This window comes from Schistocerca gregaria, chromosome X (genome assembly GCF_023897955.1).
Source record: "Schistocerca gregaria isolate iqSchGreg1 chromosome X, iqSchGreg1.2, whole genome shotgun sequence".
Classification (NCBI taxonomy): Eukaryota; Metazoa; Arthropoda; class Insecta; order Orthoptera; family Acrididae; genus Schistocerca; species Schistocerca gregaria.
In genome coordinates, this window is record NC_064931.1 from 635,389,637 (window position 1) to 635,405,361 (window position 15,725).

The 15,725-nt window shown below is 42.8% G+C and overlaps 1 protein-coding gene across 1 annotated transcript in view; it reads right to left on the reverse strand.

The window, feature by feature from the left end:
- Positions 1-15,725, reverse strand: part of LOC126299622 (plexin-B) — a 1,140,690-nt gene that overhangs the window by 47,257 nt on the left and 1,077,708 nt on the right. Inside the window, exons 8-10 of the mRNA XM_049991664.1 lie at positions 13,074-13,310; positions 8,669-8,926; positions 1,982-2,230 (exon numbers count right to left, since the gene is read on the reverse strand). Of these exons, the coding sequence (XP_049847621.1) occupies positions 1,982-2,230; positions 8,669-8,926; positions 13,074-13,310 (744 nt within the window). The remainder of the gene's footprint in view (positions 1-1,981; positions 2,231-8,668; positions 8,927-13,073; positions 13,311-15,725) is intronic.

Genomic DNA, 15,725 nt, shown 5'->3' on the forward strand with positions numbered 1-15,725 from the left:
CTATAACTGGTTACTTTGCTACTACAGAAAGAATATAACTTTTAGTCAAACACCACCTCCAATTCACTGCCTGTAGCCAAACTTCCTACATCAAGGGCACCAACCACTTCCCCCAGTGCCTCAGCATTACCAGCTGGATCATTAATTACTTGTCACTGTTGACACAATCTCTCTATATGCCATCCCCAAGCCCTTGGTCAGCTGTCACTTACTGCTACCTCTCCTATTGAACTGCCAACTCTAAAAATACCATCTTATACTCTATTCACATGTCCAACTATAGCCTTATCAATGACTACTTCTCCTTCGAGTAGAAAATGTATTAACAAATCCACAATATGGCAGCAGGGAACCTCTTATTTAAACCTGTTTATTGCCCCTCTATGGGAAACCTTCCTAGCCATCCAAGATCTTAAAACTCTTATCTGATTAAAGTTCATTAATGATATCTATATATTCTGGATCTAGAACAAGATAGGCTATTGCCATTCCTCCAGAGCTTTAACACTTTGTTTCCTATTCATTTCACCTGGTCTTTACCAAGAATCTGCACCACCTTCCTAGATGTTCACCTCCACTTCTCCAATGGCTCCATCTAAACCTCCATCCACATGAAGCTCATCAACTTTCAACAGTGCCACCATTACAACAGCCACCATCCCTTTTAAAGCACAAAATTTCTCCTATATAGTAGGCTCATTTGTGAGTGGTACATCTGAAGTGACAAACAGTCCTTTGCCCATAATAATGAAGTCTTGTTAAGGCCTTTACAAATGGGCATTAACCTCTAATCCTAGACTGTAAATAGATCTCCCGTGTCATGTTCACTCGTACCCTTAATTTCCCAAATATCTTTATGAACTAGCTGCAATGAAGCAATGTGACCCCCCCCCCCCCTCCCTCCCAACTGTAAAAGCTTAACTATATCCTCTGATAGGTCTTCAGTTACTTTTAACTTTGTCCCAAAATGAGGAACACCCTTTCCACATCTCCCTTAGCAGTATTCCACTACTTAGCCAATTTATGAAACATCCTAGGTCATCCTTATGCCAAACCTAGGCGCATACTCCCAATCCCTTCCTACACTTTTTGTATTCCTATGGAGATGCAGAGGTAACATTTGTCTGTCATATGCACCCATCCAGCAGATACTATCCCAGTCCCATCACAGATATATCCTACCCTACCAGATGTAGGGCCACCAGGAAAAGCGGTTGCATCATATACCAGCTCTTTTGTAACTTCTACACAGCTGGATCACCAACTAGCTGTCCACCTAAATGAATGGACACTGTCAAATTGTGACTAATAGCAAAGCTCACTACCCAGTTACAGAACATGTTGGTGAGCATAATATACACAACTTTCATAGCTGATTCACAATCTGTGATATTTGGATTCCCCCCACATTCCTCCTCCGCCCAATAGTAGCTTCTCTGAATTACATACATGAGTACTGTCCTTCCAAGATATCCTTCAATCATGCAACATTTTTGGTCTCAAACTTAAGTAGCCCCAGTCCCGCCAACACTGTCTCCTTCCCTTCCACTTCACTACTCCAGTAATCCAAACTCACATATTTCTCTATGTGGTCTCCTCCTCTTTTTCTATACTCCCAGTCACCCCATCCACTTCACTGTGTACCAAACACAATTTCCCCTGGCTTTGCCCAGTTCTATTGCTCCTTCTCCCTCCCAGCCATCAGCCTGGCTTCCCTTCACTCCTCATTTTCCCACTCCACTGATTTTAGCATCTCACCCACTCCACCTGACAAAAACTCTCACATAATTCTGGATCCAGTGCTGTATCCAGTCTTGTTTATGAGCCAGTTGATGGTGCTATGTTCAACTATACTGTAAGTGGTTACCGTAATTATTTGTTGTTTTATTCTGTCAGGACACAGGCATTTGTCATTGACTTCTAAAAAGCTTATGAAATTTATACAAAATTTGTTGCAAAAAATATTACTGATAAAACATACCTTATAATTAAAATGAACTGCTGACTCCGTAAAACCAGCTTCATTGCCCACAATAACTGATGCTGAAGTCTCTTGACCGGCAGGACCTGTACGGCAAACAATTCTAACAGATACCTCATACTGTATTAGTTCACATGGAGTGTCTCCAATCCGAATTTTGCCTTTTACATCCTCTTCTTTCAGACCAAGATTACTTCCTTCAATGGTAACGAGGGTGCCACCTTCAACAGGACCACTCAGTGGTTTGATCTGAAAGAGATGAAATGTGAAATCATTACACATTCCCCCTTATAAGTATAATCCCAAAACATTTTTGCCCTTTACTTCACTAAAACAACCTTTTGGCTCTTGATACATTTTTTTCTAATAATAGCAAAAAGCAATGCTCAGCATTCTCGCCCAGACAGGCCAACAGCAATGAGTCCTCTGCCAGTCATTTCACTTGGATGTGGTATGGAGGGGAATGGTGTTAGCACACTGACCTCCCAGTAATTGTCAGCTTTCTTGACCTTGGAGCAGCTACTTCTCAATCAAGTAGCTTCTCAACTGGCCTTACAAAGCTAAGTGTACCCTGTTCTAGTGCTCCACCAAGGACAAATCCCTGGCGATGCTGGGAATCGAACTCAGGTCTTCCGCACGTCAGCCAGATATGCTGTCCTTTGAGCTATGGAATCAGACTTTCTAAGAAGACGACACTATATAACACATTTAAGTTTAATGTGACACACGAAAATTTTTACCAATGCCACGATAGGAACTTGTATTCCCTACTGTACATGAGCAGTTGTTTTCATCAGTACTCTACCCACACTTGCTTCCTGGTATGATTCAAATTCTCTCTGTCACTTGATGGTTCTCTCCTAATTTCTGAACTTCTGACACCAAGTTTCATTAGTCATATCAGATGTAAATAATAATTCACTGCACTAAGTTGCAAGATATTAGTGAAATTCTTACTTCTTGTATACTGAAAACAATGTTTTTAAATTATCATGTTAAAGATATTTAAGTTATTTGACTCCCCATCTGTTAGTACACAATCATGTGCACCTGCTTGCTGTGGGCAAATGAGAGACTGTGAGTTGCTTAATTTTACATAATCCTACAGATGATTAAATACACGGTCTGTTTTTATCACTATCTCAGCATATGGGGACCCTAACAGCTAAACTGATACTATTACTCAAGGTATGACAGGAGTGTATAATGGGAGTGGCCTATGGTTTTATGCTATTTTGTGTTTTCTGTCTGCTATTTAGTGAAAAATTTCTGACTATGGATGCTGGGTCATGCCATTCTCTTTTCACACCAAGAACATGACTTGATCTTATTGTATCTGATGAAGCAGCTAAAATGCTGCAAGACCTATCATGCCTATAAATAAAGGACTTACAGCTAAAGTGGTCTTATTTTTTCAAAGTGATACACCCAGGCTGTCACTGCACTGATTACAAAGTCTGCTATGATTCCTTATTACTAGATTTTTGGCAAGAGTTTTACACAGTGCCACACTGTATACTCTTTACTCTGAGTAAAATATGTGAGTGACTTGAAGGATTTTTAAGTAATAGAATCCAGTATGTTTACCTGGACAGCAAGTGTTCATCTGACATGAATGTATCTTAGGAATGCCCCAGAGAAATATAATAAGACTGCTTTTGTTGTCTATATACATATACAGTCTGACAGACAGTGTGAGCAGGAATCTGCTACTGCTTTTTGATAAAGTTGTAGTGTACAGGAATGTATCATCTTTGAGTGACTGTAGAAGGATACAGCATGACTTCAACAGAATTTCAATTTCGTGTGATGGATTGTACCTTGCTCCATATGTAGAAAAAATGTAAGTTACTGCACACAGGTAGGAAAAACAAGCCTGTATTGTTCGAACACAGTGTTAGGGTGTGCTGCAGAATGAGCAAATAAGATTGATTTTAGGGAAGACAAATGGTCTACTGGTTTATTGGGAGAATTCTGGGGAAGTGTAGCTCATCTGTAAAGAAGGGTATGTACAGAACACTTGCAAGACCCATTCTTGAGCTCTGCTTGAGTGCTCAGGATCCGCATCAGATCAGATTAAAGGACATCAAAGCAGTTCAGAGACATGCTACTAGATTAGTTACTGGTACATTCAGTCAAGATGTGTCATGGACACGCTCTGTGACATCAGATGGGAATCCCTGGAGGGAAGATGATGATCTTTTATTGAGAAATTATAGAGAACCACAATTTGTGACAGACCAGAGAATGATCCTACTGTCACCTACATGTACCTCCTGTAAGGACAGCAAAGACAAGGTAAGAGATATCAAGGATCATACAGAAGCACATAAACAGTCATTTTTCACTCAGTCCATTTAGGAGTGGAACGGGAAAGGGAATTAGCAACAGTGGTACAACCGACCTTCTGCTGTACACCGTATGGTGGCTTGCAGAGTATGTATGTATATGCAGATTTACTTGCATAATAATACAGCCATTATTGTAATATACATGGCCTCTCGGCTTGGTCCTTATGCATCTTGGAATTTTCACAGCATGTAAAGGCCCTCGTGAAAGGTCTAACCTGTTTGTCCAGTCACCTCTCGTCTAGTTGCAGATTTCTCAAACAAGCCCGTACATGTGCAAAGAAATTAAGATGGTGGTCGAAGGAATGGCTTACAATGAGAGAGATTTACCCACAACATTTTTTTAGGTTGTTTGTGGGATTGAAGCGACCAGACTGCTACGGTCATCGGTCGAAAATCTTTTAAAGGATATATTACTCTTAAAACTCTACGACTACATGAACTTTCTTTGAATGGACAATGAAACTATTAACAACTTCTCAAAGCCCTCGCAGAAGAGGAAACTTGCCTGTCAATGCTATTATCTAGCCATAGATGTGTCAAAAAAACCTGCACAAGAACCAAGAAGGCTTGTCTGTTGAACCTTACATGTGAAGCAGATGCTTTTGATGTATGTTGTATTTTTGCACTATCGAGAATGGCTACAAATGGAGAGGAAGTATTTCTAACATTGATTCTGGCATTGTGTTTCAAAGAAGAACAAAACAAGACGATGGTCCAGGGAATGTTTTACAATGAGAGAGAAATAGACACAAGAAAACCTATTAATGGAAATGTTGCACTCAGACTTTGATGATTACATCACCTTTCTGCGGGTGGACAGTGAAACTTGTTAAGAGTTCCTTCAAACTCACTTTGAAAAAGAAGAGACATGTATGCAACAATTTATGCTTTTCTACTTGCTTCTCCAATGACAGTTCATTAAAATACCATAACGTAGCATCATATAGCGCACATCGTTCGCGGAAGATTTATTTTATTTCATTGCGCTCCAGTTTGTATGTATGCGTAAAAACAGTGATTCTGTTTGTTAATAATAAAACAATTTTTCACTAAACATATGAGGCGAATTATCGACACAAACAGCGCCTGCCATCTTGTCAATTTCCGACAATCAAAATTTCTCACAAACACTTCAAACAAGCTTTGTGATTGACAAGCACGTCACACAGAAGTATACACTGTAAAATATTCGGCAAGCGTGGTTAAGTTCGACAAAATGTTCATTCATTTACGGGGGCCGTAAAACAAAACGAAAAACGCCGAGCTGAAGAGAAATACGGAAAAGTTGTCTCGTTTCCGCCAAGTTCCATAGTACATCATCACCAAATGATGTTAGTAAAATCAAATGTAACATGATATTTACATATGCAAGTGTTCCTCCAAGACAATTATATTATGCTTTATTAAGTACAACAAATGGTTTTTACTGAGGTGCGAATATATGAGCAGGGTGAGATGCTTTTGTAGATTATAAAAATAATGCCCTCCAAGACGAAAGAAAAACCACCGATACAGACGTGTAAATACCTGACAATGCTGGAAAGGAGCAGTGAGACCGTTGTCAAGTATTGGCTGCGTGCGATGCAAACAGCGGCGTCTCAGTTGGCTAAGGATCAAATAAAATAACTTGTGAGTGACAGATTGCAGTGGCTTGCTTGACAAGTCTCTGCGTGTCCCTGCAAAACAGGCAACACGGCGAGCACGAGGAGCTCGAGAAAGAAATGAGACTGGTTACTGGCTGGCCCCTAACACTCAGTTCGCTGAAATCTCAGTCAGTCACAAAGTTATTTTAATCCAAGAATAGTTTAGGAAATTGGTTGAGTGTCGCACTTAATCGTTTTCAAAATTCCAAGTCATCTGTTCCAAGTAGCAAAGCCGTCCCAGCTGACGGTAAAACTAAACGTTTACCATACAGCGTTCATCGTAAGAATAAACCTGATTTTAACAAACAGAAACGCGTAGATTGGTCAGCATCCGTAACACACTTACAATGGTATTGCTACGCTCTTGGAAGTAGGCCCTACTTATGATTAGATATATTATAACTAGTTTCCGTTAAATGAACCTTTAAGATATTCAAATGTATTAACAGGCCTCAATTTTTTCTTAATCACGATTTAACAATGTGTTGTTTTTTTTTTCAAAAATCGTGCACAATGACAGTTGTTGCGCTGTTAATACGCAGTATGAAAATGGCTGAGTCTGCTTCCTCTTCCGTAGTGCAACACGCTTGTGGAACATGGTTAAAAAGCGCCGAGAAATATGTTGTTCTTAGAGCTTTTCATAAATTTTTGATGTACTGTATTATATACAGTTGATACCTATAAGGCCAAGGGCGTGCCCAGGATCTGAACTAGGGGGGGGGGGGGGGGGGGGGGCAGGTCATACTAGTCCCAGGAAGCTAGGACTCGAGACAACATACAGCACTTCTTATTAAATAAAACAGTAAACTAGTGAAAAACTGCAAAAATCTTCTGGGGGGGGGGGGGCGGGCAGCCCAACCACCCCCCCCCCCTGCCCCTCGCTAGGTACGCCCATGTATACGGGTATAGATGTTTAGCGGAATTGGTAGCGTGGTAGACTCAGTTCCTTACCGCATTTAGTGGTTCGCTTGTTCAAATATCACGTGAGTCATTTCTTTTTCCTCGTTCAATCTGAAATACGTACATCTCGTATTTGTAAAATTCATCATCATTTTTATGAATAATGAAAGTCTTCTTGTTTTTAATGACTTCTATTTCAAACGTAAATTCTCCAGTTATCGATATTTTATGAAAGACCATTAATAAAAGTTACTTAAATTAAGAAAACTTAAAAATCTAATTTCTTCAGACAAAAAAGAAAAATCAAATACTCTTTATTTGGATTACTCCATTGTGTTATGCCACAGATGTAGATAAGTGTCGTATAAACATAAAAAAAACAGTCGTTTTCACACCATCTAACACACTGTACAAACGCTGCATTTTTACGTTTCCCACTGTACCATTACAATATGAATCCAACAGAACTGACCTGAAGCCAAGAGAAGGGATTTGGCCCGAGAAATAACCAGACTGTTAAGCTGCGAGGTGTCACTGCCGAACGCTGGCGGGATATACAACGGCACGTCATTAGAAGAGGAGAAGGTTGGCTTCCTGGATTCCGTTGTTGATTGCCTCGTTATCAACGTAGCAGATGACAGTTTCAGAACTGATATGTATATTTCGGATTCATATAAGGAAGGAGCTAAGAGATTACCAGACTACTGACACTAATTAATAGCTTCAGTATTCAACAGTACGGTGAAATACCTGTAGTATGGTTCTGTATCACACATAGCTCGCTCAGAAAAATTACCCTGTGTTAAAGTTGAGAATTTTCATCACTCTTATTTGTGATCAGAATACTGTGTCAGATGAGAACGAGAGCATTTTATGCTTTCCGTCTGGTCACCTAAGAAGCGCGCGATCGTGCTAGAGTTTTGTCGAATATTATTTCACCTCTCTTTAACAAATTAAATGACGTCGAAGCTATATACTTTCTTTGCTCGACTCGTTTTACGCCTGAACTGCAATTGTTCACATCATTACAGGTTAGTTGGACCTCTGACTGACCAGTGCTGTCCAAGTTTAATGCGTCGGTAAAGCTGTTGCCCCGCGTGTAGCACAGCATAAAACGTGCCCTTACGATTTTACTTGACCGCACTGGTCATAACTTGGCTTCCGCTCCATGTGAAACGGATTCCAATGAGATTCAAGCAAACGCGGAAGAACACACGGCGTAATGTTTACGTCAGGTTTATTCTTATGATGAACAGAGTATATTGTATTGTGTGTTAACCGGGGGCCTAGAAACGACGGAGAGGCTCCGTCCCCGCCGCAGCTGCAGTGGTCCACAACCCCACGACGACTACCGCAGTCCACTTCACCCCTCCTCCACCTCACACCGAACCCAGGGTTATTGTGCGGTTCGGCCCCCGGTGGACCCCCCAGGGAACGTCTCACACCAGACGAGTGTAACCTCTATGTTTGCGTGGTAGAGTAATGGTGGTGTACGCGTACGTGGAGAACTCGTTTGCGCAGCAATCGCCGACATAGAGTAGCTGAGGCGGAATAAGGGGAACCAGCCCGCATTCACCGTGGCATATGGAAAACCGCCTAAAAACCATCCACAGACTGGCCGGCTCACCGGACCTCGACACGAGTCCGCCGGGCGGATTCGTGCCGGGGACCAGGCGAACCTTCCCGCCCGAAAAGCGGTGCGTTTGACCGCACGGCCAACCGGGCGGGCAACAGAGTATAGCTATGACGTAAACAGAGTGAGCGGTAGGAATGCATTATTTGAAAGAACTGACCATGTCGATGCGGGGTTTGGGGCACTCGTTGACGGGCGTGCGCTGGCAGCTGTCGCTGTAGCTGCAGGTCAGCCCGCACCACGTGCATTGGTACTTGGCCGCTCGCGTCACACACAGCGAGCAGTCGGGGTGCTCCCGGTGCGAACCCAGGATGTCGCACTTGTACAGGATCACGCTGATGTTGTCCACGTGGTGGTTGCGGTTCCACACGATTGTCACACTCGCCCGGTATTCCCCAGAGTTGGCTTCGTACGAATACTGCACAAATGTTACAACAATAATGAGTATACACACACAGACACACACACACACACACACAACTGATTTCAAGGTGCTTTACTATGTATATTAACAGAAGTGGCACAATACTTAAATTATGTGGGATACCTACATCAAGTCACTAAATACGAGGGTCACTCCAAAAGAAATGCACACTTTTTTTTTTTAAAAAATGTCTTTTATTCTACATATTTGAAAGTTTTACAGTGTGTAGATACATCCTTTAGGAACAATATCTTCATTTCTCCACATTATTTCCATCCCTCTCAACTGCCTTACGCCATCTTGGAACCAGCGCCTGTATACCCGCACGGTAAAATTCTGGACCAACCTGCTGGAGCCACTGTTTGGCAGCGTGCACAAGGGAGTCATCATCTTCAAACCTTGATCCACGAAGAGAGTCTTTCAGTTTCCCAAAGAGATGATAGTCACATGGAGGCAGGTCAGGACTGTAAGGCGGGTGGTTCAGTGTGGTCCATCAGAGTTTTGTGATCGCTTCCACGGTTTTTTGACTGACGTGTGGCCGTGCATTGTCGTGCAAAAGCAGAACATCCTGATTTAGCCGATGGGATCGAACACGACTCAGTCGAGCTTGAAGAATTTATGGTGGTTCCACTTGGCGTGAAGTCCACAAGCAAGAGTTCTTCGGAATCGAAAAACACCGTAGCCATAACTTTTCAAGCAGGTGTAGTTTTGAAATATTTTTTTTTTTCTTGAGTGAATTTGCACCTTGCCACTCCATTGATTGCCTCTTCGTCTCTGGTGAAAAATGATGGAGCCGTGTTTCATCACCTGTCACAATTCTCCCAAGAAATTCATCTCCACCATTCTCGTACTGTTCCAAAAGTTCGCTGCATACCGTTTTTCTTGATTCTTTGTGAGCCACTGTCAACATTCTGGGAACCCACCTGGCACAAACCTTTTTTAACGCCAACGCTTTCAGTATTCTGCAAACACTTCCTTCACCTATCCCAAAGTAGCGTGACAATTCGTTCACTGCGATGCGTCTGTCAGCAGTCACCAATTCGTTAACTCTCTGCACATTGTCTGGAGTGTGTGCAGTACGAGGCCTGCCGCTGCGAGGACAATCCTCAATATTGCCGTGCCTGTTTTCATCATGTAACCTGCTTGCCCACCGACTAACTGTACTGCGATCGACAGCAGCATGTCCATACACCTGTTTCAACCTCTTGTGGATGTTTCCCACTGTCTCGTTTTCACAGCACAGGGATTCTGTGATAGCACGTTGCTTCTGATGAACGTCAAGTGTAGCAGCCATCTTAAAGACACGCTGTTGACGGCGCCACTCACGGGAACCGGTTGAACTAAATTTGAAAACAAGCGGGAATGATGTATCTACCACACTGTAAAACTTTCACACATTCAGAATGAAAACTGTATTTTTACAAAAATAGTGTGCATTTCTTTCGAAGTGACCCTTGTACAACAGCTGCATCAAGTCACCCAATGTCAGTGGCGTCGTGCACTATCTGATCAACAGTACACAGATACCCCTATGTATTGCGGAACTGACCACTAGGCGTCACGAGAGGCGAACTCGCCAGCATAAACGGAGGCGGGTAGTACTATGTTGTCAATAAAGAAGCAGTATAACAGCAGAGTGGGTCGCTCAGGGGAAAAAATGAAATGATCGTATGGCATTGTTGGCCGGGAGGCGCCATCCGTGGAAGTTAGGCCGCCGAGTGCAAGTCTTACTTCAATCGACGCCACTTTGGGGGACTTCCATGCCGGTGATGAGGGTGAAATGATCATGCGAACAATGCAACGGTGTGGGGACATTTGCCACGCCGGACATTTGCCACGATTTTACCTGCTCCGAAGGGTTGGGTCCCTTGTCTCCCCCCCCCCCCCCCCCCCCCCGCCCTTCCACCTCGTCGCTGTCGCGCAGTAAAGGTACTTACTAAGACTTTCCGCTGGTTTACTTAACATAGGACGAGAATCTCTTTGGATTTTCTGCCATATTTTTAGAGAGACTTTCGACGTGGAAACTATTAAATGCACCTCGCATTGAGATCCACACCAAATTTCGAGCCTCAGTAAAACTTCGCCAATCTTGGAGATTTTGCGTTCATCAAAACTACACATGATTATCTTAATGGGATTTCCGCGATCGTTCTTTAAATAAGAATATGGCATTTCAGTCTTTGATCGCTATTTTTTATTTTCAATGACCGGTTTCAGGCTAGCTGCCCATCTTCAGATCATATATTGCAGTTACAGAGTAACTTGTCAGTACAGAACTATTAGTTCACTGTCATAACTATGCCATCACGTGTAATGCCAAGAGTGAAATACGGAGAAGGTCATGTTACGGTATGGGGGTGTTTCTCGTGGTTAGATTGTCATCCCCGTATTGCGCTTCAGAAACGCTAAATGCGAAAGGATATAAACACAATTTGCACCATTGTGTTCTGCGTACAGTAGAGGAACAGTTCGGAGACGACGGCTGATTGCATCAGTATCAGATTGCACCCTGTTATAAAACAGTACTTCTGAAGAATTGGTTTGTGGACCTGCCCAGAGTCCAACATGAGCTGCCATTCTTCAGCAGACATTCGAACATCTCACTGGAAGAGACCAAAGCAGCCTTCAATCCACCATAAAGGCTGAGGATGGACACACTCCATTTTAATGTCCAATAAGGTGTCCGGTTACTTTTGATCAGATAGTGTGTCTAGCACGTCCCCATGAGATGAGCAAAAGCAACAGCTGCGTCAGTTCGCCCAGTGTCAATGGGACCGCATATTCCAAGGGAGGAGAAACCTTTCGAAATGTAGCAAGTTCTACAATTTCACATGGAAGTCCACCTGTAAGTCATTCGTTTACTAATAGGTTCGTTGAAAGTAAGACACTACCTCTGGAGATTGATTTCTGTCCAAAACATGGTTTGAACCTTGATATACAGTGATTGTTAGACACTGTCAACAACAGAATGAGATTTTCACTCTGCAGCGGAATGTGCGCTGATATGAAACTTCCTGGCAGATTAAAACTGTGTGCCGGACCGAGACTCGAACTCGGGACCTTTGCCCTTCGCGGGCAAGTGCTCTACCATCTGAGCTACCCAAGCACGACTCCAAGTTCACAAAAGAGCTTCTATGAAGTTTGGAAGGTAGGAGACGAGGTACTGGCAGAATTGAAGCTGCGAGGACCGGTCGTGAGTCGTGTTTGGGTAGCTCAGATGGTAGAGCACTTGCCCGCGAAATGCAAAGAACCAGAGTTCGAGTCTCGGTCCGATACACAGTTTTAATCTGCCGGGAAACTTCACTGTCGACAACAGTTTTTATAGCTCTACTAACACAATAACGAAGTGACATATTAATTATCATGGGAGGTATACAGTTATGCGCTGAAAATATTACAAAACCGAACCTGGATGAGTCATATTAGCCAGATCCCACCGAACGGAATCTCTAAGCTGATTGAAGAAGTCAGAGTTGTACATGTTATCCAAGCAAAACAAAACAGAATGATTTACTGCCAAATTCATTTAATTTACTTCACATTAACTATAAGCTGAGTTACTCTTCAACGGAGCGGAAGAAAATCACAGACTGAAAATTCCTTACTTTACTTTAAAAACAGCTACATTTCCCACAGGATATTTCATAGGCTCTGGAAAGTTCAAATACTGAATACGCATCTGTCTGAAACTTTCGTGAACTGATGCTTAACCCTTACACAAAGATTTCTTAGTTTCTTTCAAAATCATATTTTGTACTCATTTATGTGATAGGAGTAAAAGAAATACTTCTAACAATAAACAGCATTAATGTGTACAATTAATATGAAAGAGTTGTCAAAACAGTAAGCACCTTAAAAAGTCCTGGGCAGGATTTTTAGGAGATACACCAGACATCGTTCTTAACACGGCATTTACTCTTCAGCCATTACCTCTGATAATTAGATTTTCTACAACACATGCTTCTATAGCTAAGTCCGCAGAATAAGACCACTAGGCCCATGTGATGTTACTCATTTTATGCACAAAAGAAGTCTCTTTTGCTACACTATTCGCATCTTATCTACTTGTGTTAACTTAATAAATTGGAAACAAATTATGTAATATTCAGTTTTGATACGGCAGAAATGATGTAATACCTACCGTCGTTTTGTCACACACGATGAAGCGATTGGACTCGACGCGAGCAGGGACCATCATCTTGGCATCCTCGATATTCACGATGCACTGAAAACCAGTGTGGCCTACTTGCGGATGGGGAAGGTTCTCCACCTCTAATACGATCTCTTTTGGTACGTTGTTTGGCAGCAGAATATCTTCCTTGGGATGCCTGAAACGTGGGCAGTAGTTGGCTCCGTGGGTCACGAGTTGCACTGGATTCTGCGAACAAAAAGACAAGCGTTGCACATTAATTCATGAATCTGGAACAGCGTAAATACTTACAACAATGAACCACATCCTCGGTGTTCCAAGGTGCGACAGGTTGCGTTCTTAGCGAAAATGTCTGAATAGACCACAAACTGGGAAATTCTGAATTTACAGTGCGCATCTAATAATGATCGAACAATTACGATCGCACCAAATTTTCCGACGCAGCCTTTTTATATGAAGCTTTAGACTTGTAACGGACTTGAAGGGTCGGCGATTTCAGCCGGACGAGGATGCGAAGTAGGCAGTTATGTACTTCTTCACACAACATAAGTTGTTTTACCAAACTAGTTTCATCAGCCTGATGCGTCAGTGGTACGACAGGATCACTGCCCACAGCGATTTTGCTCCATTGGTATACCGTTTATGGATTGTACGGTCTTCGAGCGGGAACTTTTTGGTCGCTCCTTATATTTAGCCTATTCATGCTCAATATACCAGAGTTATTCACACTTCAGGCAAGCAGCCATTCACAGAAGCAAGTGGGCATTTTGTCTAATCCAGACATACATATGAACACTTTTCTAGTTAAGTAAGGACTATGACTATACTTTTCTAGTTAAGTACGGACTATGACACTACAAATCCTGGTGACAAAAATATAAATTGTTAGCTCGGAGTGAATAACAACCTTAATATTAAGGGAACACAAATCGATAATACATATGCCAAATCTGCTGTAGTTCTGCGTCCAAAATAACCCATCTCTAAATCTGTCGCCTAACGCCATGGCGAAAGCAGAGTTATTCGTACTCTATTACTTCGAGCAAGAGAGAGAAAGAATCCGCCTCGGCTTCTATGATTGCAAACTATAGTTAGGTTGTTCAAATGTATGTGAATTTCTAAGGAACCAAACTGCTGAGGTCATCGGTCCCTAGACTTACACACTACTTAAACTAACTTACGCTAAAGACAGCACACATACCCATGCCCGAGGGAGGACACGAACCTCCGGCGGGAGGGGCCGTGCAATTAGTGACATGGAGCTTCTAACCGCGCGGCCGTGACAGAATGACTGATTATTACTATTTCCTACTTCATAGGTATCAAAAAAATGGCTCTGAGCACTATGGGACTCAACTGCAATGGTCATTAGTCCCCTAGAACTTAGAACTACTTAAACCTAACTAACCTAAGGACATCACACACATCCATGCCCGAGGCAGGATTCGAACCTGCGACCGTAGCAGTCGCATGGTTCCGGACTGCGCGCCTAGAACCGCGAGACCACCGCGGCCGGCTCATACAGGTAGGCATCAGACACTGGTGAGTTGTCTGTCGTGCAGTAGAATCCATATTATCCAGCTGCTTGAATCACTAAAACACCGTCGATACAGTAATTGTGTCAACTTGGCATTAGACACCCCAGAATTACTTTCAGCTTTGACATGGCCCTTGATTGAGCATGCCTTACATTTTTTTGTTTGTTTGCAGTTATTAACAAAGATAAATCACGATCCGATATGGAGCAAGGAATGTACTGAACCATAATATAACAATTGTATTGCATGTTAATTCTGCCAAGCAGCTATCATTTTCGGTCAGATAGATGACTTTCATCACAGACGATGGGATGCCACGTTAGCGGGCTTAACTCGTATTTTGGAAGACACATCAGCACCAACAATCGGACAGACACGCAACGCGCAGATTAATTAAATGCCACGCACACGCGATTTCAGGAACAATAGAGGAAAGGCCTGGCAGCCGATCCCTGCGAATGACGCGACCGACTCGTTTCGGGAGCACCAAAATTACATCAAAGCAGCGGCTCTGTCGCGTCGGACAGCGGACCGCTACGGACGCAACGCCCGCAGAACGCTTCGTTCGGTATATCGGATCTGACCCAGCTGCCGCGCTCCTTACCTAGAAAGGGATATGCCTGTAGGTGCGGCTTGCGTTCAAAGCGACGCGAACGGCCGAGGCGAAGCGTTCCTCGAAACGCTTGCAAGTTTCTGCAGATCTGCAGCTATACTGTGAGCACCACAATGGAGTACGGGGAAAGGTCTGTCCCACTGCCCAATTTGTTAGAGCTGCTTCTCGTTACATTCGCATGTGGAGAGCTTGATCGCCTCGATGCGACATGTACGTCTAATCTTGATGATCTTGTTTGTGTGTTGGTCCACAGACTCGATGTATTTCATAAAAGTCAACATTGACCGTTGTAGTTTGTAAATTTATTTTTTATTTGTTGTGCTACTGGTCAGCTCCGACTAAGGCGACATTATCAAGCACCTATAAAAATATTTCAACTACGGAAGTGTTAAATACAAACTTGCGTCAGAATCTGAAGATCTGATGACCTCAGATGTTAAGTCCCATAGCGCTTAGAGCAATTTGAACCATTAAGAAACTAGCGAAAGTGGC